The 27,218-nt window shown below is 42.8% G+C and overlaps 1 protein-coding gene across 1 annotated transcript; it reads right to left on the minus strand.

Annotated features, from left to right (window-relative positions):
* Positions 1-17,239: 17,239 nt before the first annotated feature.
* On the minus strand, positions 17,240-21,115 carry LOC149435540 (actin-binding Rho-activating protein-like). The gene is made up of 2 exons (XM_089662550.1): positions 20,580-21,115; positions 17,240-17,749 (listed from the first exon to the last, which is right to left on the minus strand). Exons 1-2 carry the CDS (start codon positions 20,688-20,690, stop codon positions 17,312-17,314), a joined length of 549 nt encoding a protein of 182 aa, XP_089518676.1. The 5' UTR covers positions 20,691-21,115; the 3' UTR covers positions 17,240-17,311.
* Between the last annotated feature and the right edge of the window lie 6,103 nt (positions 21,116-27,218).

Below are 27,218 nucleotides of genomic sequence, written 5' to 3' on the forward strand. Positions count from 1 at the left end.
TTGTTTTGTTACTGTATTGTCTCATGTACTGTCCCCCACTATAATGTACAGCGCTGAGCAAACCTTTTGGCGCTATATAAATACTGTATAATAAGAAGAAATAATATCTGGACACCACAAAACAAAAACACTATTTAATTATTTTTTAGGATTCAAAGCAATCTCCCCTATCCACCCATGTCTTCATGCTTTATTTTGCTGAGAAATCACTTTGAAACACACTCCCTAGCATTTCTGGCCGTGGCCATCTTGAGTAACAGCAGATGATTCATGCAGCATTTAATTCCTGGAATCCATCTGCCCTTAGCTTGTGCACGCAGGCAGGAGGGTGTGCATAGCTGAGAAAGTCCCTCCTAAAGACTCCTGGGATGTATGACATCATTTGCCTAGGCATAGAAACCAGGAAGTAACTGAAGAAATGGTAAAATGTTTAAAACAAATAAATGTAATATACCTTCCTGTCTATTGACCGATGTTATCAGCATAAAGATTAAAAATAGTCAATTTTGATTGAGAGATTGAAGTTCAATTTTAGGCTTTCCATTCCCAAACTGGGAAACATTGAAGGTGAGTATGGTAAAAAAAAAAAAAAAAAAGTTGGAAGTGGGGATTTTGTGGGGGTTTATTGCTGGGCTGTGCAGTTGTAAAGGTAGGAGGGAAATTGAAAGAAGAATAAGTAGACAGGAGGGAAAAAAATGGTGGGTGTGGAAGAGAAGAGTGGGTAGGGAATGACGCAGGGGACTCCCGGTCCCCAGGATGTATATTTGCTAAATACGTTGAACTATCTGTGGAGAGTGTCAGGTGGCGATATTTAACCCACAGGTTCCATACCTTGTGTACCAGGATATTTTAAAATGACAAGCTGCTGAAATCTGATCCCCTAAAGTCAAATGGTGTCTAAACTCAAACCAAAAATGTAATCTAATGCAGCTTACTAGTCTTTGATGTAGTGTCTGCATTCTTTTTCCTTTTTTACTAGAAATGGGACAAATTGCAAAATAAAAGTTAACCCTAATAATTTTTTTTAACCCAAAAATTTGTAGTTACAATTGTACTTATTTATTTATTTCAGGTACTTATATAGCGCCGTCAATTTACGCAGCACTTTACATATATATTATACATTCACATCAGTCCCTAACCCTCAAGGGGCGTACAATCTAAGGTCGCTAACCCTCAAGGGGCGTACAATCTAAGGTCCCTAACCCTCAAGGGGCGTACAATCTAAGGTCCCTAACCCTCAAGGGGTGTACAATCTAAGGTCCCTAACCCTCAAGGGGCGTACAATCTAAGGTCCCTAACCCTCAAGGGGCGTACAATCTAAGGTCCCTAACCCTCAAGGGGTGTACAATCTAAGGTCCCTAACCCTCAAGGGGCGTACAATCTAAGGTCCCTAACCCTCAAGGGGCGTACAATCTAAGGTCCCTAACCCTCAAGGGGCGTACAATCTAAGGTCCCTAACCCTCAAGGGGCGTACAATCTAAGATCCCTAACCCTCAAGGGGCGTACAATCTAAGGTCCCTAACCCTCAAGGGGCGTACAATCTAAGGTCCCTAACTCACATTCATACATACACATACTAGGGACAATTTAGACAGGATCCAATTAACCTACCAGCATGTCTTTGGAGTGTGGGAAGAAACCGGAGTACCCGGAGGAAACCCACACAGGCACAGGGAGAACATGCAAACTCCAGGCAGGTGGTGCCGTGGCTGGGATTCAAACCAACGACCCTAGTACTGCCAGGCGGAAGTGCTAACCATTTAGCCACTGTGCTGCCCACACTGCCCATACTTAAGCCTTATTATTTGTATTAACTTCTTTCCTTGTCTTTTTCTCATATTTGTATTGCCAAATTAAACAGTTCATGGTACGCAGGGACGCATTTTGGCATCTTCACCTTGGGCACCAGAGGACTTTGTCTCAGCACTAGTTGGTACAGAAAAGCCTAAGGCACCTTTCACGTGGACGTTCCAATCGGGTCCGCTTGCCCGATTTTTAAGCAGACTCGACTAGAACCTCTGTTCTTCTCTAGGCGGGTGTAAACAGACATGCGTCCATTTACACCCACTGACATCCAATCCGATCTGCAAAAAGAGACAGATGGGGATCTAGCAGTCGGATGGAAGAGGAGAGGTGGTCCGTTTCCATGCTACTGCCCATAGAGGACAGCGGGCTGTGTCTGTGGCCTTTTTGCATAAGCAGAGCTGACACGGACCTGTCATCCGCATGCGCAGCAGGGGATCAGCAGACAGATCCCCACTGAGCAAGCGGATCCTCTGACAGCCCTCCCCCCCCATGTGAAAGGGGCCTAAAGGAGACCATATGAATGTTATCATATTTGAAATTGGCATGTCACAAATACACATTCTATATTATCTATTTTTCTGTTGTATTTGTTTAAAGTAGCTTCACTTTTGCTGAAAAATACAGATTCCCCTCTGGGTGATCTATGTACATTGCAGGGATTTTAACAAACTTTATTGCAAGTTCCGACCCTTTTTTAATGAAAATAAAGTGGTTTGTTTGTCTGTGTCCATGTGTAGAGTGAATCTGTATGGGAGTCATTTCATAATTATCTATCAGCTGCCGAACCTGCAGGACTCTAATGAGGAAAATTGCAGGATTTGTATCCCTTTAAACGTGATTTCCCTTTGGTAGTATCTCACCAACAATTAAATTTTTGTTGCAGGGGATGCTCAAAATCTGACATATCTTAGTGCAGACTTCTGGGAAAATCAGTGAACCAATCACATGAGCAGGAAATGACATCTCTGGGGATTGTTCTGTGCACCATCTATACTGAATTTCATTTTACAGAAGATTACACAGCTGCAGACTGAAAACGAAAAGGTAATTTTTACTAACAATTCAATTATAATATGACTTGAGTCGCTATTGTATACGCTATATAAGTTTTTTTTTGCTAATTTTTTCCCACAAAGGTGGAGTTACCCTTTAAGTGAAAACATAGAATTATTGAACAGTTATTGAAAAGGTTACATACATGTCATCTAAGGGCATGTCTACATGTGTGCATAAAAAATGCTGATTTGTACTGAAAAAATGCTGGTAAAACTTGTATCCGTTCTCCTACTTTTACTTTATTATTATTATTATACAGTATTTATAAAGCGCCAATAGTTCGCTCAGCTCTGTACATTACAAAGGGGGACAGAACATGTGACAGAACAATACCAATACAATGCAAAACATGAGGGGATCGAGGGCCCTGCTCCTTGGAGCTTACAATCTAGGAGGGAGGGGATGGTGGCACAGGAGGAGATAGCTGTGGGGGATGGAGTGGTAGGAAGAGTGGAGGAGGTCGGCAAGTTAGCAGGGGGTGGGGTAGGCTTTCCTGAAGAGATGGGTTTTCAGGGTGCGCCTAAAGGAGAGGAGAGTAGGTGATAATCTGATGGGTTGGGGCAGGGAGTTCCAGAGGATGGGTGACACCCTGGAGAAGTCCTGGAGGCGGGCATGGGAGGAGGAGACCAGGGAACTAGAGAGAAGGAGGTCTTGTGAGGAGCGGAGTGTGCGTGTTGGGTGGTACTTGGATATTAGGTCAGTGATGTAGTTCGGGGCAGTATGGTGGACAGCTTTGTACGTCAGCGTTAGGATTTTGAATTTGATCCGTTGCGCAATCGGAAGCCAGTGGAGGGATTGGCAGAGGGGGGTGGCGGAGATGGAGCGGTTTTTATGTGTTTTTTTGTTTGTTTTTTTACATATCGCGTCTAGCTACATTTTTTTTCATGTGAGTTTTCAGGAAGACAGAAAACTGTACACTTTCACTGTACAGGCCAGTTGTTTTCCAGTCATCAGTTTCTTTTTGTTCTTTACTGCCTGCTGCGTTCGTTTACTGTGTTTTTTGAAGAGTTCAGCTGCTTTTATGTGCAGAGCGGTGTATTGTGGAAAAATGCAGACATGTTCCGCCCCACAGCTCAGGTCTGTTGAAGTGTGAACTGAGCACATAGAATACATTATTTCCTAAGCATTTTTGTTTACTTTACAATGTGCAAAATACAAGAATGCGCTAGTAAAATATTAAGAGGTACCGACCCTGTAAAGGGGAGTTCCAACATCCATGTTTTGTAAACGTAAACCAAAAAGAATAATATATGGGAATTCTTAGGCACAATTCAGTATTTAAAAACATTACCAATTTATTTCGTAGCTCCTTAAATATTTTTTACATCATAAAACACATTGAGACTGACAAAGTGTTGTAATGTATCACCAAGAACAAACATAGAAATAGTCCCTCTAATATCCCACAAGCACTATCATTATACAAAATCCAGTATGGATTGGATACATTCATTATAGATGTGAGGTTGAGCTCAGGAGACTTGTAGAATTACATTTTTAAGATTTAGTTCACAATCAGAGATAGTCATACTAAACATTTCTTTTTAAATTATTGACATTCCTCTAAAGCAGTAATAAAAAACTCCCTCTTAAAACTGGTACCTACAGAAACCTACAGGGACTTTTGGCTGTTGGTCTGTATGAAATGGTATACTTCAGGATCTATCTAGCTCATCGGTGTCAAACTGGCGGCCCTCCAGCTATTGCCAAACTACAAGTTTCATGAGGAATTGCAAGATTGACCATTAAAAGCATGACTCCCAAAGGCAGAGGCATGATGGGACTTGTAGTTTTGCAACGGCTGGAGGGCCTTCAGTTTGACACCCCTGATCTAGCTGAATTATAAAGCCAGACATGGGTTGAAGGAAAGAAAAGTGCTCGAATCTCTCTCACTGAGCCATTAGCAATAATCGCATCTAAAATCCAACAAGCTGGTTATACCCAAGATAATTGACCGATCAACTTGGGTACATTCAGCCTGCCCATACATGGTTCAAATCTTGGCCGATCCCTGCTGAACTGGCCGAGATTTGAACCGTCTATGGCTGGCTTTACTTGTATTGTTTTGTGGATGCACCTAACGCAGCAATTGGCAAACTACGGCCCGGCGGACCTTTTAATCCGGCCCGTGGAGCGTGGCAAACATCGGCTGTCAGGATGTGTGTAGGCGGGGCAGCGTGAGGAACGTGAGGGGAGCTAGGCTCCTCTCACAGTCCGCCCTGAAGACCGGAACGGCGCGGGAACAGAACGAGAGGAACGCGCGGAGCAAAGGTAAGTGAATTGACACAGGGGGGACTTGGCTTACTACTTGGGGGGGAATAGTACTGTGGGGGATGAAATACTATATGAGGGATGAATTAATATGGGGAATGAATTACTATGGGGAATGAATTACTATAGGGGGGATGAATTACTATGGGGGGATGAATTACTATGGGGGATGAATTACTATATGGGGGATGAATTACTATATGGGGGATGAATTAATATGGGGAATGAATTACTATAGGGGGGATGAATTACTATATGGGGGATGAATTACTATATGGGGGATGAATTACTATGGGGGATGAATTGCTATATGGGGGATTAATTACTATGCTTACTATGGGGGAATATTACTATACTTACTATGGATGACACATACACATCATTCATCTACTCTTGGTCCGGCCCCCGGGTCCAATATATGAACCCATTGCGGCACTCAAGTCAAAAAGTTTGCCCACCCCTGACGCATAACCTGTAACATTGTACATCATCTTTGTATTGGCTAAAACCCCTTTATACTGTTATGGTAATATCCACTTCTTCATTTTAATGAGAGTTTGTATTTGTATGATATACTTTTGTAAAAGAATAAAAGTTATGGAAAAAGAAAACTTGTACCTGCAGGTAAGCCTATAGACCTATAGGCACAGTTAATAACTCCTACACATGCACCGTTTAGGAGATATTCACAGTTGTAGCAGCTGGTGATGACACCGGTCGCATGCGCACTGGGCTCTGGATGGATGGCACATTTGAGTATGCCAGTCCATTCAGAGTGCTGTGCTGCGATCTTGACTCCCATGCACATGTGTAGGAGTGACGTCATCGGGCCTGACGATTTAGCCAGCCGGAATGTGCAAACCTGGAAGGAAGACCAGGTGACAGTGCGCTGTTGGAGGGTTTCGCTTCACAGGGAAGTCTGTCATCATGTGCTAGTATGCTGTACTTACTAGCACATTATGGCATTAATGCACGCAGGGACCTTTTTTTTTCAAGAGAGAGAATTTACTACCGCTTTACTGAAAAAATAACCTAGGTGTAAGAATGGAAGAATGGTTTACACTTTACAGGAATAAATATATAGTTCTAGATCAAACTTATCATGAGCCTCCCATAAACCCATCTACAGTAACACTCAAACTGCAAGGGGGAGAAGCAGCACTCTAATGCTACATTCACACGGCCATATTGGCGCAGGTAGTTTGCGGCTCAATGCTATCTCTGGACGCAACAACACTATGCTATGGCCACATACAAAGAGGCGGATTAGCTGCGGCCAGTTTGTGTGCGGCCAAAACACTGCAGAAACCCACTGCCATTGCATCCAGGAGCAGCAGCGTTTTTGCAGAAACAACGCTTGACGCATCTAAATTCCCCTAAACGCATGTTAGCGCTAGACACGTTTAGCACTTGAGCACTAATTCATTTCAATAGCCAGAATAAATGATTATTCTGGTCGATGAAATGAATTAACGCCGAAGCACTTGACGCCTGTAAACATGCCTAAACACTTTTAACCCCTTCACGCCAGCACCTCCCGGCCCTTTAAGGGTTTCAGGGGGCGGGGTGGGGTTTAGGGTCATGTGACTGCCGTGACACGGTGGTCACATGATCGGGAAAGGTCCCGATCGAAAGAGGAGATTGGGACCTTTCCGTGAGTATCGGACATGTGTGCTGGGAGCGCGCAGGGCGTGGGTTCTCAACACATGTCTTTTTTTAATAGAACGCAAATGTGCGGCCGCTCGGCGTCTAGGCCCAGACGTCGGGAGGCCGCACATTTGCATTCAGCTGGCGTGAAGAGGTTAAAAGCGTTAAACATTTATACAAGCGTCAGGTGTTTTTTTCTGCCAAAATACTGCTGCCAAGAGGAGGAACGTTTTGAAAACATCCTGTGTGCATGAGTCCTAAAGAAGAAACGAGGAGCAACCTATTAGCCCAGGTAGACTGAAACACCCGACTTTGGCTACCACAGTGACCTACATTTGGCAATCTGACTTTTATTACAAGTGGAAAGTCTCTTTTAAAAGCAAACGGAACTTACAAAGTCAATGACTTTGTAGAGAAAGTCAGTGATTGACCTAGTTCTCTGTATCCTCTTTGATAAGGGTGATTGTAACAGTTTTGCTGCGTTGTATCATTGGGTCCAGTAAGAGCCAGATAAAATCTCCCGTATGACCTAGATAGAGATATTCTGTCACCGCGCACCAGAGGGAGGTTCACTCTGCTGTACATCAAACGGTATCGCAATGTTCCAGGCTTTGAAAGAGAACTTCACTGATTGACAGCACTCAACGTGTGCAGAGGCAGCCGGACAAATTTAGCTAACCTACAAAGCACGAACAAAAATTGTACATGTATTGGGGGTTATTTACTAAAACTGGAGAGTGCAAAATCTGGCGCAGCTGTGCAGAGAAACCAATCAGCTTCCAGGTTTTAGTCCTCGTGTACACTTGATGTTTTTAGAATGGCTGTTTTTGGCTTTTGACATTTTTTTCTACAGCCAGTAAACCGCCCAGCATGTTATCCTATGTGTCCATGCACACATAGACTGTAATCAACGATTTTTGGCTTGGACGTTTTTTGGCTGGAAAAAAAAAATAGGACTAGTGGGTTTCTAGCAGGGGCACACTGACCATTTGGAAACTTGGGCACCGCCCGAGGGCCCGGGGTCAGTAGGGGGCCCCATGAGATGCCCCTGGTACCTTTTTCGGTACTTGTCTGTTAATTCACTGGATTTATTTATTTATATATAAATATATATATTTTTTTTATATATGTTTTATTTAAATATATCAAATATATATATATATGTATATATATATTTATATATATATATATATATATTTTTTTATATGTTTTATTTAAATATATCAAAAATATATATATATGTATATATATTTTATATATATATATATTTTTTTTATATATGTTTTATTTAAATATATCAAAAATATATATATATTTATGACTAAATAAATAAATCCGGTGAATTAACAGACTTTTTCATAGGCTTTTTTGAGTTTGGGCGAGGACACGGGCCCATGATCCCCTATTGTCCGGGGGCCCCATGAGTTGTTAGTCCACCCCTGGTTTCTAGAGGAGTTTTTTAGCTGTAAAAACGCTCTTACACTGAAAAACACGGCAAACCAGCATTTTTAGACTTTATTTGACCAAAAAAAAATGTAAAAAACTCAAACATGGGAAAACACCGCTAAACGGTGCAAAACACCGGTAAACGCCAATGCAAAAATGCTTAAATAGCTGAAAAACTCACATTTTTAACGTGACTTTACACAGCTAACGTTACCAGCGTTATCAAAACGCCTCGTGTGCATGAGGATTTATTGTCAAAACTTAATTGAACAAGTTGATGTTAGAAGCTGATTGGCTCCCATGCACAGCTGCACCGGATTCCGAGTGCTCCAGTTTTAGTAAATCCACCCCATTGTGTTTCAGTCTTGCACAGTTGTACAAACTCTTGAAATTGGCTGAGCCCACCTCATTTCCTGGATGGAAGACGTCCAGTATCATCGATCCTCTTTCTGCCCCAGCCTAACTGTCCCTGGCCTGATTCCAGTTCTTTAATCATGGAGGCTCAACATCATATGTGGGCTTTACATAAGGTAGCCTGCATGCAAGTACAAAAGTGACAGGACAGCAGCATTGATCTAGGTGTAGTAGTTAAGATGAGACTTTTAATAACAAATGTATAAAGCAACTCACAAGGGCAGGAAATTTATGTATTATTTATTTATTTATTTCAGGTACTTCTATAGCGCCGTCAATTTATGCAGCGCTTTACATATATATTGTACATTCACATCAGTCCCTAACCCTCAAGGGGCGTACAATCTAAGGTTTCTAACCCTCAAGGGGCGTACAATCTAAGGTCCCTAACCCTCAAGGGGCGTACAATCTAAGGTCCCTAACCCTCAAGGGGCATACAATCTAAGGTCCCTAACCCTCAAGGGGCGTACAATCTAAGGTCCCTAACCCTCAAGGGGCGTACAATCTAAGGTCCCTAACCCTCAAGGGGCATACAATCTAAGGTCCCTAACCCTCAAGGGGCGTACAATCTAAGGTCCCTAACCCTCAAGGGGCGTACAATCTAAGGTTTCTAACCCTCAAGGGGAGTACAATCTAAGGTCCCTAACCCTCAAGGGGCATACAATCTAAGGTCCCTAACCCTCAAGGGGTGTACAATCTAAGGTCCCTAACCCTCAAGGGGTGTACAATCTAAGGTCCCTAACCCTCAAGGGGCGTACAGTCTAAGGTCCCTAACCCTCAAGGGGGGTACAATCTAAGGTCCCTAACCCTCAAGGGGTGTACAATCTAAGGTCCCTAACCCTCAAGGGGCGTACAATCTAAGGTCCCTAACCCTCAAGGGGTGTACAATCTAAGGTCCCTAACTCTCAAGGGGCGTACAATCTAAGGTTCCTAACCCTCAAGGGGCATACAATCTAAGGTCCCTAACCCTCAAGGGGCGTACAATCTAAGGTCCCTAACTTACAATCATACATACATACATATACTAGGTCCAATTTAGACAGGAGCCAATTAACCTACCAGCATGTCTGTGGAGTGTAGGAGGAAACCGGAGTACCCGGAGGAAACCCACGCAGTCACAGGGAGAACATGCAAACTCCAGGCAGGTGGTGCCGTGGTTGGGATTTGAACCAGCGACCCGAGTACTGCCAAGCAGAAATGCTAACCATTTAGCCACTGTGCTGCCCCACATAAACACTGGTAAAGGCTACTCAGTCCAAGGTGTAATCCAGTTAAGGTGAGTAGTGCCAGAAGCATCGTGTCTTGCGGTCCACTCAGCCGCCCTGGTGGTATCCGGGGCTCCAGGGACGCTGAGAGATGGTGGTGGTGACATCATCAGAAACAGAAGGGGGAGGACCAGCACGTTCAGAGCATGCATGGCCATAACCACTGTTTATGTGAGTCATTTCCTTCCCTTGTGAGTTGCTTTGTACATTTGCTATTAAAAGTCTTATCTTAACTACTACATCTAGATCAGCGCTGCTGTCCGCTCCCTCTTTTATTTCCTACTTAGAGAAGCTTCATCTCTGGTAGCTGGCAGCTATCAGGACTGTAGCCATTGACTTTTGCATGGACATACCTGGACTTTTGGGTGGATCATTGCCACCACTCCTGCATGGTTTATATTGCACGTTGATTCTATGTGTCCTCCACTGAGTCTCCTAGCGCCACTATACTCCATTCTCTTTTGCATGCAAATACAAACTGTCTAGGACTGTCCGCTCCTCCAGACTGACATATGCTGATCAAGGCATTTTGATATTTTCATATCTCCTCCCAAGAGCCAGGCCACAGTTTGTTTTGGGATGATGACTCTTAAAGTGACATTCAGGCCTGGTTCACACCTATGCGTGTTGCAGTCTGCTGCAGGACCCAAAGTCCTTAACGCTATCCAAAAACGCAGCGGCTGAAAACACATAGATGTGAACGTGTCCCATAGGAAACCATGGTAAATGGACTGCAGTGAGTTTCTGCAAAACGCAAAAAGTACAAAAAAGGCATAGGTGTAAAATACTTTTTCTCCAACAACAATCCACACACATCCACTATTTAATGGCCCTGTAATATATTTTTCATAAAATAATTTCTAAGTATGTTTTTTCGCTTCTTTGCAACGTTTGCAGCGCTACAAATCTGATGGTCCATAGTCCGTCTCAGACGTGAGCAGGAGAGAGACGGTGACTACATTCCTACACACAGTGGAGAACGAACATAGCCACTCTCTAACAGGAAGTCACAGCAGTAGAAAAAAATACATTTGGGTACGCAAAATATGCAGCCTCTCGGTGTCAAGGCCCAGCCACCGAGAAGCCGCATATTTGGTTACTCTCCGCGCTAACAGGGTAGCCTCCCTGGCGGTATTCCTGAGTGTAGCTCGGGGTAAAGTTTCATTACCAAAAGCAGTAACCCCGAGCTACACTCGGGCTTACCATGCGGCACTGCTCCGGGATCTGTTCTTCTCTTACCTTGTCCTGCACTCCCGCGATGTCCCTCCTGCAGTGTCCCCTGTAATGTCCTCCGGCTGACGCCGGCATCTCTCTTCCGGGTTCCGTTCCCTGCGACGTCGGGACGTACGGGGGACAGAACTGGCGGGAAATTTGAAAATGACAAAAAGTGACGTTCACTAAAATCACATAGTAAAATATTCCTGTATCAAACCATTTCACATACATTTTGTCCCGAGTGCTTTGTCCGGCGCCCTGCCTGCATTTTTACTGTTCTTTCTGCCTGGAAACTGAGAAACGTCCATGGCGTCCAAAAAGCGTCCCTTTAGGTCAAGATCGTTTTTTTAGGCCGGCTAGAGAACAGCGATAGTAAATCAGAACCACTTGCAGAATTGAGTGATAATGATTCGTGGGGGAAATTCCTCATCAGACACTGAAAACGATTCTGCGACTTTGCTCAGTGATGTGCGAACTTGGCGCTCTATTTCAAATTTCAGTGTTTTTGGTTTGATGACATTATTGAATTAAATTTATTATTATTATTTTTTATGATTATTTATTAAATTATAATTTATGATTTTGTGTTTCAAATTTAGCATACCCGGGATGTTTACTAGACTCTTGTTCGGACAGATTTCAGTGAGTTTTTTCTTAAAAATAACAGGTCTACAATAAAAAAAATACATATTTCCATGCAAAAAAAGTACTGCTTTGAGCACAAAAATATGGACATAATCAGACCGCTAGGTAGGTAAGCTTCGGGATTCTTGTGTCATGGGTGCATCCTCTATTAAATGGTAATTTGTAAAGGATCTTATATAAATAGTAGAAATGAAAACATAAAAAAACCCAACATTCGTAAAGCATCTATTTATAAATAGTAGAAATCAAATAAAACCTTATACATAACCTTGTATATGAGCACCAAAAAGAACTATGTAATTCATTTTTAATATTTAAAGCAAAATCTCCCATCCATACATGTCTCCATGTATTATTTTGCTGAGAAATCACTTAGAACCCCCCCCCCCCAGCATTTCTGACTGCAGCCATCTTGAGTAATGGCAGATGATTCATGTAGCATTTGCTTCCTAAAATCTGTCTGCCCTTAGCTCAGGCATGCTGTCAGGAGGATGTGCTTGGCTGAGCAAACCCCTCCTCCCCTCCTGAAGACTACTGGGATGTATGACATAATTTGCCTAGGCATGGAGACCAGAAAGTAGCTGAAGAAATATAAAAAAAATTAAATAAATAAATATGATATACTTTCCTTTTATTCTCAATTTACTAATTCTAGCAGCATAAGGATTAATAATAATCATTGTTGATTGAGAGAGTGAAGTTCCGCTTTTAGGTAAACGTCAAGGAAAGAAAGATCCACTTAAACCTACCAAATAAAGTCATAGATATATAAAGGTGCTCATGCAAATGAATATCTGAACGGGGAGGCTGTGATTGACCCTGGGAAACGTTGATCTTCATAGGTATCAGCACCTTTCAATGAAACAACAGGCTCAATCATGAGACTGTAGAAAATGTCACATCAAAACAAGGAACTGAGATCAGAAACTGCCTTTCATTGAAAGGTTCTTAGCCACTTGCTGTCTGGGGCAATTTTAAAATAATTTTCGCACATGTGAAAATCAGCATTATTTGCTAAAATAAATACTTAGCAAAATTACTCAAAAGCAGAGGCCCTGTAGAATAAAATTGTGGCAGTTCCAGTTTTTCCCTGAAGGAAACCAGCCAACTAGAGTGACAAGCTGCGAATATGTATATCCATCTCCTGTGTTTTCAATTGAGAGGCAGCTGGTAGGGTGTGAGAGGTCTAAATCAGAGGCACCATCACTCCTGTGCTGTGTACATTACTTATTATACATGATAAGCATATCATGAGTCGCCTTGGAGTTTGTCCAGCCATGTGACTTTATAATATCAGCAGTTCACTGAGTTCTAACATCTTTAGTCTGACTACTAGGAGGCATTTTTATGTGATGAAGTTTTGGTTTGCTTTTTCCCTTTTGTACAGTTTTTTGCAGTTCTGTATAAATCACCATTATAAACAAATTCACAATCTATTAGATTTTTCTGCAATATGATCCAGAAAGATCAACGTGTCAACTACTATTACAACTACTTAATATATATTTGCCAAATGAGGAATTTTTAAGGAGTCCATGTTATATTCATTGCAATCCTAATCAATTATGTCGAATCACATATCTTTTATTTATAGTATTCATATAAAAAAAAATACTCCTTTAAAAAGACATTCAAGGAAGCCATTTTTAAAAGAGAATAAGAACAGCTGTTACATTCACAATATTCCTCTATTGGTATCTCATATTTTAGGATATCAAATGACAGTCTATCACAAAATATAACACAGATTTTTCAGCCGGATGGTGGCTATATTTATAATTGTAACAAGTTTTGCACATGAGAGAAAACCTTGTGGTGTCGCTCCAAGCTGGGAAGCAATAGAGGGTCACCCCGTCAGTATTTGGAAAAAGGGAACAACATTTCAAAATAGTTCCAGTGACTCCAATGTTATTATTATTATTATACAGGATTTATAAGGCGCTAACAGTTTGCTCAGCGCTTTACAGTTTAACGGGGGACAATACAGCAACAATACAGTTCAATACAAGAGGGATAGGAGGGCCCTGATCCTGGGAGCTCACAATCTAGGAGGGAGGGGCTAGTGGTACAAAAGGTAGTAACTGTGGGGGATGGACTGGTTGGAAGAGTAGAAGATTCCATTATTAGCTGAGGGCAGGATAGGCTTCCCTGAAGAGATCGGTTTTTAGAGATTGCCTAAAAGTGAGTGTTGTGAAGAGACGGACACCGCTCAAACCAGCCCAGAGAGTCCAGTGTATAGGATATCCCCAGCCGCCACTCTGACCACACCCTCTGATGTTTCACCCCGCCCACCTCTGTGGCTTATCCCCTGTGGGCAGGATGAAATGCAACAGTGGGCGTGGCTGGAGCGGCAGCTGAGGCCATTCTATACACCGAACTCTCTGGGCTGGTTTGAGCGGCGTCTGTCCCTTCACAAGTTTTGCAAATTACTTCTGCAGACAGAAATGGCAATAATCTTTAAAACATATATTAGGGCACACCACTATAGGCAGACCAGATCCCCATGGGACTACAGGAGATCCATTGGACCAGAACACGTAGGATTCCTAAGAAACCCAACTTCTCGTTTCTCTTTCTTTCTAATATAGACTTATTATTCCAAACTGATCCTAGAGAGTGACCGGTAGTTTTTTTTTAGGTATTCTCTTGTCTACTATCTCTTCTATCACTCTGTTATAGAGGTATACTGTAGCGGATTATGTTTGATCAAGAGCATTCTGTTCTATATTAGATGGAATTATGTAGCTGAGTGCAGATCCTTTGTGATAGAGACGTCATATGAGGTGAGCAAGGCCTCATGGTTCCTAAATCCCCATTGCGTGCTCCATTTAAATGTACAGAGGGAATCAAAAATGGATTATTATTATTATTATACAATGGTTTTATATATTATTTATATAACAGTTTGAGTGGCACTTTACAGAATAACAAGAGACGAAACAATTGCAATTCAATATAAGAGGAATAGGAGCACCCTGACCGCAGGAGTTTAAAATTTAAAAGTGAACTAAATGTGTTTTATCTGTCATGTCACCAGATATTCCTAAACTGATAGACTTGATTTATATAAGTACTTCACCCTACAATACACCAGCTTCCATGGTATACTGTATAACCTGCTGGGACTCCCTGCACCCCTTTGAATTTGATAAAGATGATTCAGGGAAATGTGCAAATCTAAAAACAAGAACGAACTGGGTGCACCGGCTCCTCCCACATGGAAGAAAAATATATTTGAAATATATTTTAAAAATATCCTTCCCAAATATACTGCCATATATTTTAAATGCTACAATTTTGGCCATATTCAATATATTTCAAAATATATTTCAATAAATATATATATATATATATATATATATATATATACTTCATGTTGAAATGTGTTTTTATTACAAAATATATAAAAAATATTTTTAAAAATACATTTCAAATATACTGTATGTCTTTAAAAATACAAATCTACATTTTTGGAATGCATTTACAAATATATGTTAAAATGACTTGTTTATATGTTAAACAAAATCTGAAGAATAGATGAACATGAAGTGTGTATATATATATATATATATATATATATATATATATATATTGAATATGGCCAAAATTTTAGCATTTCAAATATATGTCAATATATTTGGGAAGAATATTTTTAAAATATATTTCAAATACATTTTTCTTCCAGATGGGCTATTTGGCAGCACTCCACAAAATGGGCCTTTCTTCAGGATAAGAGAAAGGTCCCAGAGTTGAGAGGGACAAATAAACACCCAAGTGTCCAAGGTGTTGTTTTGGGGGGGGTTTGCTGCATTCACTAACACTGGCTTAACCTGCCCTTACGAAATGATTCCAAGTAGTAAATCAAAGTGGAGATCTATTTAGTATCAGCTTTCCTGAGTTTTTGTGTAGGCAAAGTCATAATTCCTAAACAATGATGAAGTCGGAGTTTGTTTGGCCACTGAAATGTGTTGTTTTTATCTGCTATGATGTCTAAATCAGACCTACCTAAGAGCACCATAGATGTTTGTCAAATCATTCCATCAGTAGCAGTCACGCCGTCAAGTGCTTTTTTTATCCTGGGGATTTATATGAGGTATATCACAGCCAAAGAATAGATAAATAGTATTTTTTGGATAATCAATGAATATAGATATTCCAACAACAATTGATTAATAAATACGGTTATAATTTTATTGTAAATAGTAAATACACATAATTGTAGACTTAATAATCAATGAATACAAATCACATTCCAGTAATAAACACAATTGTAAATGAATAATCCATAGATCAACATCTCATAACATATAAAATTCAGGTAAAATAATATTAGGCTAGCACATAAATATTCCGAATATTAATACATGATTGTATAGAGATCGCATCCAAATGCATCGCGTTTTTGGATTCATTCTCTATGCCAGTGTTTCTCAACCTTTTTTCAGTCAAGGCACCCTTTAAAATGATGGCCAATCTTGAGGCACCCCATTCTAAAATGCGAAAAACTATTCGTATAGTTTTATATAACGCAGCAACATCCACACATGTAGGATACCCAACATTAGAGGTGATTTATTCTTCCAAAGCAAATACAATTTTGCACCCTGGTACTGACTAGTATTCCAATGTTTCTCTTCTCCCTGACGATGTTATTGGTTGTCAGGACGCTGGCTAGAAGGTCATAATGGTGCACAACCTGTGACTCTGTGTAACTAAAAGGCAGGCTTGTTCCACCCACTGGCTTATATACAAGTTTTGGGCAATTTTTAGACATTTTGCCAAGGCACCCCTGAAGAAATCTCAAGGCACCCCAGGATGCCTGGGCACCCTGGTTAAGAAAGGCTACTCTATACAATCATGTAATACTATTCAGAATATTTATGTCTCTGGATTATTAATTTACTGTTGTGTTTATTAACTATTTATTGCTGTAATGTGATTTGTATCCTTTGATTAAGTCTGCAGTTATGTGTATTTACTATTGACTATTACATTTCTAACCATCAATTTCTGTTGGAATGATATCTATATCCATTGATTATCAAAGAATTGTTTTGCTATATGCACTAATTATTCCTTGGCTGTGTTACACTTCACATAAGTTTTGTAGGATAGTATATGCAGCCTCTGCTATTTACCAAGCAGGTTTTATTGACAACCTAAGTTAATGACATTGTGACTGTTCCAGGTTCTTTTGAATGTTATGACTGACTGTAGGTTCTTGTATGGGTATGCTTGTCCAAATCTGCATGAATACACTTCTAGACCCGGAGCTAGTTTGTCTTAAATAGTGCCTAGACTTATGGTTGTGACTACACTAGGGACATGAACAGGTGAAACTACTACTGTTGCCAGGGCCCCCTGACCTTGAATGCTGCAAATAACCTAGTTACTATACCGTATGGTGTAAGCACAGTACTCTCCCGAAAAAAACTGAAATCTCCATCATAGCAAAGACAATTATGCTGATAGTAGCTAAATAATAATTTATTTGACAATCTCCACAAATATATATATTGGTTAAACATTTGTACACTGTACATTTATTCAAGTAGAGTTATAATGACATTGTCATGGACTCCCTGCCACAGCATCTCTCCTTCAAAGTCCAGGTATCCGTGTTTTCGAGCTCTCAGGAGGATGCCAACCACTTTGTCCGAGATGCGCACATATCGGTCAAACAACCTCCCAAAAGTCACTCTAATCTTCCCATCTCGGCCTTGAACTCCCACTTCCTTAATTATTAGGCACATTTCCTCCATCTCTTTGTGTATGTGTTGTAGCGCTCTCTTTCCCCTGGCTTCTGTTTTGCTGCCTTCCTCCGGTCTACCATACCCTTCATCGCCCTTGTGAAGTCGGACCTCCATGGCATGCTGGTAATCAAACTCATCGCTGAATGGATTGAGCCTCTGTTTTTCCACGTGTTCTTCAGACCGGCTCTGCCATTCCTTCCGCAGGTCAGATATGGTTACAAGTTTGATCTGTAAGAAGAGAATATTTGTGTAATTAAAAACAACTTAGCAATTAAAATGCTCCACACATACGGTATCCTGGATTTGGTCACAGACCACCTTACATGCCCTCAAAAAGCTTGTTTATGTTATGTAAAGGAATGGATTTAAAATAAAAGGGGTGCAAATAATCCACTGCTTGACCAATAAACGAAAAATATCTCAGTTGTTTCTGCAAGACATCTTGCAGATGTTCATTATTGTCATCAGAGAGTGCTGTAGGTTTCAACCAATTTACTAGATTAACCACCAGAATTACCTAGAAGAAATGCCTTGTTATCAAATACAAAGCAGTGTTATCTTTGTAACCCTGTACGTTTAGCAGGATTGGGTAATGATTGCTTTGTCAGTGGCTACAGTCAGATCAGACCTTAACTGGCAACCTGCCTGGCAGACCTGCTTGGGGACAGAAACATTTTTTGGCCAGTAGATTCTTGTTCCCCTTGGATAAGAGCAGCATAGATGTGAATGTTCAGCACAACAAAATCAACATGCCTGTCTGTATGCATATCAATGAAAGGTTAGAGCACATTATAATGGGATTGTTCTAAAACAGGGGTGTCAAACTGGCGGCCGTCCAGCTGTTGCCAAACTACAATTCCCATGAGGCATTGCAAGATTGACAATTATAAGCATGACTTCTAAAGGCAGAGGCATAATGGGACTTGTAGTTTGGCAACAGGTGGAGGGCCGCCAGTTTGACACCCCTGTTCTAAAACATTGGACCTCGGTCTGTGGTAGTCTTTATTTATTTTATTTTTTACTGAATTTGGCCACACTTACCCAGAAGAGGCCAAAAATGGAAGGTAAAATAAAGAAAACGTTATTTTATACACAATTTGTATATGTTGAAGCTTTTGCTGCTCCCTCTAACCCTGCTGTCCCAGGGTCATGAGTCCACAACAGGGGCGGACTGACCATTTGGAAACTCAGGCACTGCCCGAGGGCCGGGGGTCAGTAGGGGGCCCTTTGAGATGCCCCTGGTACCTTTTTCATAGGCTTTTTTGAGTTTAGGCAAGGAAACAGGGGCCCCATGATCCCCTATTGCCCGGGGACCCCATGAGTTGTCAGTCCGCCCCTGGTCCACAAGTGTCATTATGGTAGTTTGCGCCTGGAGGCTATACAGAACCCCATTCTAAACTAAGGGAGACATTCAAAAGTGTACCAATGGAAAGGAAACATAAGGGAAGATTTACCAAAACTGGATCACTCAGAATCTGGTGCAGCTGTGCATGGCGGCCAATCAGCTTCTAACTTCACCTTGTTGAATTAAGCTTTGACAATAAAACTTGGAAGCTGATTGGTTTCTATGGAGAGCTGCAGCAGATTTTGCCCCATGCAGTTTTAGTAAATAACCCCCATAAGGTCATTGAGGGATTATTTCTCATTATGACCACATTGATTGTCCTTTCAAGTCAATATTAATACAAAACTGTTACTAAAAACTGAAAAGCAAGAACAGTATAAATTAAAAACAGATGTGATCTGTATTTTTAGAAAATAATTCTTAGAGGGTCTTTTGTAGTTATATCCAGGCTGTATCTCTTTTTGTATGGCTACTTTTTTGTTCTCCCCTTGTAATGGTTGAACTAGATGGATGTGTGTCTTTTCTTCAACCGGACTGTGTAACTATGTAACCTTAGTGGGTGGCATTAGATGCCATGTGTATTAGTTTGAACATTACTTACATTCACTGGCCACTTTATTAGGTAGACCTGTTCAATAGCTCGGTAACACAAAATGCTAGTCAGCCAACCACATGGCAGCAACCTAATGCATTTAGGCATCTAGTTGTGGTGAAGACGACTTGCTGAAGTTCAAACCGAGCATCAAAATGGGGAAGAAAGGTACCGTAATTGTAAGTGACTTTGAACGTGATCCTGGCCTGGTCACTGCAGGGATATACACTCACCGACCACTTTATTAGGTACACCTGTTCAATTGCTTGGTAACACAAATTACTAATCAGTCAATCACATTACAGTAACTCAATGCATCTAGACGTGGTGAAGACAACTTGCTGAAGTTCAAATTGAGCACTGGAATGAGGAAGAAAGGGGATTTAAGTGATTTTGAATGTGGCATGGTTGCTGGTGGCAGACAGGCTGGTCTGAGTATTTCAAAAACTGCTGATCTTCTGGGATTTTCACACACAACCATCTCTAGGGTTTACAGAGAATGGTCTGAAAAAGAAAAAATATTCAGTGAGTGGCAGTTGTGTGAATGAAAATGCCTTGTTGAGGTCAGAGGAGAATGGGCAGATGGTTGCTACCATATTCAGATGGTGGGGTCAGAATTTGGCATAAACAACATGAAAGCATGGATCCATCCTGCCGTATATCGACAGTTCAGGCTGGTAGTGGTGGTGTAATGGTGTGGGGGAGATTTTCTTGGCACTAGCAATATGTAACTAATAAAGTGTCCAGTGAGTGTATATAAAATATAAAACAATACATCTGGATTGCTTCAAAAAAGTCCTGGATTGTTTCTTAGATAAACAGAATATAACTGGATATAACATTTATAGGTAAAGTTGATCCAGGGAATATCTGATACCTCTCGGGGGATCAGGAAGGAATTTTTTTCCTAGCAGGAGCAAATTGGATCGTGCTTTTCTGAGTTTTTTTGCCTTCTTCTGGATCAACTGTGGGTGTAGGATTATAACTTTATTTTTTTTTCTATGGTTGAACTGGATGGACTTTTGTCTTTTTTCAGCCAGACTAACTATGTAACATCTGTGTTATCTTCAGCATTTTAACTTAGAAATATGATTCTGCATACAAAATTTAGGAGTCCTTACCTTAGACAGAAGAGCCTTCCTTCGTTCCTCGGCTGAAGACTGACAATCAACATGGTCCTTATTTTCAGACATTGTACTGCCTTGGTCTCTAAATAGTGAGTAATCTGACATCCGGGTTGGTCAGCAAAGACTGAACATTAAAACATCTCCATTGATCTAGATGAATGATGTCTACGGAGAATTATAAGATATTGCCGTTGTCTTTGTTTTTTTTTCTCTGTTTTTTTCCTTCAGCTATCTTCACAGCACAATCAAAGGGAACATAAAGAACAGTAGCCTCTCTTTGTAAGAGAATGCAGAGGCCTTCAATCAAAAGTTAGGTCACAGCTAGACAAATCCCAAGAGCCAGGAAGCCAATAAGGCTAAAAAGTTATATTTCACACTTCAGCTTTTTCTGTAGCCGGTGGAAACTCCATGTGCTCCGTCTCCGTAAAACCTTTTTTTTTTTTTACGTCTTAGACTGACCGGCTCCTGAATTCTGTATATCTGCCTACGCTGTTTCTTTATTGTCTTCATTGAGCGGCATTAGTCCATGGTGTCCTCTCTATATAGGGGAGAACCGATCCCTGTGGCATGAAAGGCATCCAAGTGCTGTCATTCTAAACTTACAGAGCAACAGATGGGACGTGAAAAAAAAAGGCTTCATTTTACAGAGGTGCTAAGACCTTGCATCATACTAATCATGTGTTTCCTTTATAATTAATGAGGAATGTACACGCCAGTGTGTAATGTAAATCCATCACCAACTATATGTCCTTCTCATAGGAACACAGACTTTGTTATAGGCATCTTTTTTAGTGTACATTTTGTATCTGAACCGTTTATACTGTTTTTGTTCAGAGGTTTGATTCCCCAAGGTCAGAAACCATTCTAATCTCTCCATCTGTTTGTACTTCCCAGTTATTCCTCTCCAACTTGGCTAACTGAAATATGCGTGTTTGAGTTTGTACATACATGGGGACAAAGGGCTTTAAATATATTTTTTGGGGTGTTTTTTTCATTTGGTTTATGAAAGTTTAATTTATGTAAACAATTTTTCTTTTTTATCTTGCTATGACAAGGATAGAGTTATGTTAAAAAAAAGATGGTTGATAAGCCCCTTATGTGAGAACATTGTGTCTATTAAACCCCTAATGTCACCTCTGTACTATGCTGGAGGTGATTGAACACAGACTGAACTTGATCAGCTTCTTCTTCAGCCATAGCAGCCGGTTTAACACCTCTGAAGCTGAAGGCTTTTGGGTTCAGAACAGGGGCGGACTGACAACTCATGGGCCCCCCGGGCAATAGGGGATTATGGGGCCCCTGTGTCCTTGTCCAAACTCAGAAAAGCCTATGAAAAAGGTACCAGGGGTATCTCATGGGGCCCCCTACTGACCCTGGGCTCTCAGGCAGTGCCCGAGCTTCCAAATGGTCAGTCCGCCCCTGGTTCAGACTACTAGGTGCCAGGGGTGGACTGACAACTCATGGGGCCCCCGGGCAACAGGGGATCATGGGGCTTCCGGGCAACAGGGGATCATGGGGCCCCTGTGTCCTTGCCCAAACTCAAAAAAGCCTATGAAAAAGGTACCAGGGGCATCTCATGGGGCCCCCTACTGACCCCGGGCCCTCGGGCAGTGCCCGAGTTTCCAAATGGTCAGTCCGCCCCTGCTAGGTGCATTAGGTTGACTCAAGCCCTTGACCTGAGGAGCTGCAACTATTCATAGTGGCTTTTTAGTGACGTTTTTGTTGAACTCTCATTAACTTTAGGCCCTTTCTTATTTACCTTTAGGCCTACTTGTTTTTTTTTCACTTATTAAACCCACAACAGTACAATCAGTCTGTAGATGCAGTAAAGCATGCTTGTTATACTCACTGTGGCACCTAAGGGGTTAATCCTCTGCATTGTGTAAAAAGGCCATTTGATGCTGACTTCTCTGCACCTCCTCTTATTCAGATGTCCACCTGATAAGAGAGACTGAACTTGTAGCCATTCTGCACATGCTCAGTTTGGTGTATATTGCTAGAGATATATTTTTTTTCTTGGGAGAGTGCATGTGATCAGCACAGGGCCACTCAGCACTGGCCAGAGAGTGGAACCTAAGGGGTTAATCCTCTGCAGTGTGTAAAAAGGCCGTTTGATCCTGTCTTCTCTGCCCCTCCTCTTGTTCAAATGTCCACAGCTTATCTCCTGATAGGACAGACTGAACCCATAGCCACATCCACATGCTCAGTTTAGTGTGTATTGCTATAGGGTTTCTTTTTAGCTTGGAAGAGTACATGAAATCGGTACAGGGCCAAACCGCACTTTCCAGACAGAGGGTCAGGGGTTCTGCATCCTCCTAGAGCAGGATGAAAACTCCTCCTACAAGCTTTAACCAGTGCTCAGCTGAAATCACAAGACTGCTATATACTGCTGATGCGAAAAGGTATTTAGCAGTTTATATTTACTAAAATAATTGCACTTCCATGTTCTGTGTACTGTGGGAGACCAGATATAGTGAATGCAGGGTCCGGGGAGAACAGATATAGTGAATGCAGGGTCCGGGGAGACTGGATATAGTGAATGTGGGGTCCGGGGAGACCAGTTATAGTGAATGCAGGGTCCGGGAAGAGCGGATATAGTGCATGCAGGGTCCAGGGAGAGCAGATATAGTGACTGCAGGGTCCGGGGAGACCGGATATAGTGAATGCAGGGTCCGGGGAGAGCGGATATAGTGAATGCGGGGTCCGGGGAGAGCGGATATAGTGAATGCGGGGTCTGGGGAGACCGGATATAGCGAATGCAGGGTCCGGGGAGACCGGATACAGTGAATGCAGGGTCCGGGGAGACCGGATATAGTGAATGCAGGGTCCGGGGAGACCGGATATAGTGAATGCAGGGTCCGGGGAGAGCGGATATAGTGAATGCAGGGTCCGGGGAGAGCGGATATAGTGAATGCAGGGTCCCGGGAGACCGGATATAGTGAATGCAGGGTCCAGGGAGAGATGATATAGTGAATGCAGGGTCCCAGGAGACTGGATATATTGAATGCAGGGTCCGGGGAGACCAGATATAGTGAATGCAGGGTCCGGGGAGACCAGATATAGTGAATGCAGGGTCCCGGGTTTCACTTTAAGTGCAGTATTGCTCCATAGGTATTTAGCAGTTTGTATTTATTAAAATAATTGCACTTCCATGTTCTGTGTACTGTGGGAGACCAAATATAGTGAATGCAGGGTCCGGGGAGAACAGATATAGTGAATGCAGGGTCCGGTTAGAGCGGATATAGTGCATGCAGGGTCCAGGGAGAGCGGATATAGTGAATGCGGGGTCCGGGGAGACCAGATATAATGAATGCAGGGTCCGGGGAGACCGGTTATAGTGAATGCAGGGTCCGGTTAGAGCGGATATAGTGCATGCAGGGTCCAGGGAGAGCGGATATAGTGAATGCAGGGTCCGGGGAGAGCGGATATAGTGAATGCGGGGTCCGGGGAGAGCGGATATAGTGAATGCGGGGTCCGGGGAGACCGGATATAGTGAATGCGGGGTCCGGGGAGAGTGGATATAGTGAATGCAGGGTCCAGGGAGAGCGGATATAGTGAATGCGGGGTCCGGGGAGAGCGGATATAGTGAATGCAGGGTCCGGGGAGACCGGATATAGTGAATGCAGGGTCCGGGGAGAGCGGATATAGTGAATGCAGGGTCCAGGGAGAGCGGATATAGTGAATGCGGGGTCCGGGAGAGCGGATATAGTGAATGCAGGGTCCGGGGAGACCGGATATAGTGAATGCAGGGTCCGGGGAGAGCGGATATAGTGAATGCGGGGTCCGGGGAGAGCGGATATAGTGAATGCAGGGTCCGGGGAGACCGGATATAGTGAATGCAGGGTCCGGGGAGAGCGGATATAGTGAATGCAGGGTCCGGGGAGACCAGATATAGTGAATGCAGGGTCCCGGGAGACCGGATATAGTGAATGCAGGGTCCAGGGAGAGATTATATAGTGAATGCGGGGTCCCAGGAGACCAGATATATTGAATGCAGGGTTCGGGGAGACCAGATATAGTGAATGCAGGGTCCGGGGAGACCAGATATAGTGAATGCAGGGTCCGGGGAGACCAGATATAGTGAATGCAGGGTCCCGGGTTTAACTTTAAGTTCAGTATTGCTCCATAGGTTTCTACTGTTTTATTGCCACTATTGAGTTAATACCACTCCTAGGAAAAATCATTGAAGGTATGGATGCTGATCTCCCGTCATTCTCCATCCTGACACACATCATGGAGGTCCTAGGAATCCATGAGGGACCAGTGAGCATGGGACACTTGGTGGGGGGGGACCTTCCTCAACCTGTAGAAGTGATCGGGCAGCTGTACTTCTCCAAGAAAGCCGGCAGTCAGGAGGGATATGTAAACAAACTCCTGGCTGCTGTAGGGGCCAGGAGTATGTTTACATGCAGGCAATGCTGATGATGTAATAGTTACGTCGGTGGCAACAAAACAGTTAAAAGGATCTGATTGTTGCTTCAAGACGTCCCCAAAGCAGTTCCTTGTAATAGAAAACATATGATACCAATTTTTATGGTGGCTCATGTCACTTACCACCCCCTGGTCTAGTTCTGCGACGTCAATCAGAATCTTCAGCATCTGACACTTCCATGAGTGTCAGATGCCTTAGTCCCAGCTCCGTGCTGTAGTTCTATACTACGATCCTTATTTCACTGTAAAGAAAACTGCAGCAAACAAATAAAAAAAAACACAACCAATCCATTTTTTTCAGGTTTCAGATTGGCTTCTTTGTGCATCTGCTTCACTTTTGATCTATTTTTTTTTCTATTCGGTGGTGCATGAGTCTTTGTAAATCAGGTTCAGGGAGTGATGTGTTTTATCTGCAGCTGTCACAGCAGAGTCAGGTGCTGGTCACCCTCTGACGGACATCTCCTGACAATCTGCGATTCCTGTCTGTAAAAGGGCAGGAAAATGTCCTGTGCAAGATGGCTGCACCTGCTCACACTGCATGTGCCCGTCTCTGTACAGGGTTAGTTGACTGACGTGTTTATTGCCCTCTGTCCCTCTATATATAAAACAGCGATTGTGTTCTGCAGCCTGCAGGTCTTTTCTCTGGTTGGAAGAAATACAGAACAGAAGTGGGAAATGTCAGTTCTGTCACGTGGGATTACAGATTCAATACTTGGGCTGCCCCAGCAATGAAAGGGTTAAATGCTCATTTAGGGGGGCCTAGGTCTAGGGGGCCGCAGCTTTCCTACCCATTCCTTCGCTCCCTCTGGGAGCTTTCCTTTACTCCCCTTTGCGCTCTGGCAATGGATTCTCTTTCGGAGTCCTCATGACAAATTCAGGTCTATGAGCTGTGCCTTGGAGTGCAGGGCAGAAGAGGCAACATTTATAGGTGAGGTTTTGTTGCCTTTCCTTCTACCTTCAATGCAGTAAGTCTCAATGTACTTGCTTTTTAGGGAGCACACATGCTGGCAGTTTTGACCGTGCCCAGGAATAGTTAACATAGCATGCCCTGAACCGCTTGGAAAAGGTCAGCACAGTTCACTTGTGACCCGATACGAGTCGCTTCAATTCGAGTACAAACTGTGCCTGGGCACAGAATTCTCCGTTGATCATTGAGCAGAGACGTAAGGATCACTGTGGTGACTGGTGGAGGTGTTGATGTAAACCAATTTTCCATAACAATATGACCACTGACAGGTGAAGTGAACATCGATTGTCTTGTTACAATGGCACCTGGGATATATAGGCAGCAAGTGAATCATTTGCTGCCTATATATATATATTCCCGAAGTTGATGTGTGGAAAGCAGAAAAAATGGGCAGGCTTAAGGATTTAAGCAACTTTGACAAGGGCCAAATTGTAATGGTGGCTAGACAACTGAGTCAGAACAACTCCAAACCTGTAGCTTCTATGGGATCTTCCTATTCTGCAACAGTCAGAACCGACCAAAAGTGGTCCAAGGAAGTAATTACTCCTCTCACACTGAGCCCAGACCTTATGGTAGCACCAACATCATTTGGCTTCACTCCACCTGGAAGCAACAGAGGAAGTAGCGTGCAGGCTGATGGAAGAGGTATCAGAGGTATTGGAACTGGTGTATGTTCTTGAGTGCTGGAACAGCTGTTCAGGAGGGTGTTCAGTGGTGGAATAGGAGGAGTGCAGAGCTGGACAGGTGAGCAGTGGTGGACCAGGTGCTCAGGAGGGGTTACTGGGATGGACCAGGGGCTCAGAAGGGGGTGCAGTGGTGAAACAGGATGGAGTACAGAGGTGGAAAAGGGGGTGGGGGGGGTGCAGAGGTGGAAAAGGTGCTCAGGAGGAGGTGCAGTGGTGAAACAGGAGGGGGGTGCAGAGGTGGAACAGAAGGGGGGTGTAGAGGTGGAAAAAGAGGGGGTGCAGTGTTGGAACAGCTGCTCAGGAGGGGGTGCAGACATGGACCAGGTGCTCAGGAGGGGGGGCAGTGGTGGAACAGGTGCTCAGGTGGGGGTGCAGAGGTGGAACAGGTGCTCAGGAAGGGGTACAGTGGTGGAACAGGTGCTCAGGAGAGGGTGCAGAGGTGGAACAGGTGCTCAGGAAGGGGTACAGTGGTGGAACAGGTGCTCAGGAGGGGGTGCAGAGGTGGACCAGGTGCTCAGAAAGGGGTGCAGTTGTGGAACAGGTGCTTAG

Source organism: Staurois parvus, unplaced genomic scaffold (genome assembly GCF_062004578.1).
Source record: "Staurois parvus isolate SC_StPar_1 unplaced genomic scaffold, SC_StPar_1.0 ptg001490l, whole genome shotgun sequence".
In the NCBI taxonomy this organism is placed as follows: Eukaryota; Metazoa; Chordata; class Amphibia; order Anura; family Ranidae; genus Staurois; species Staurois parvus.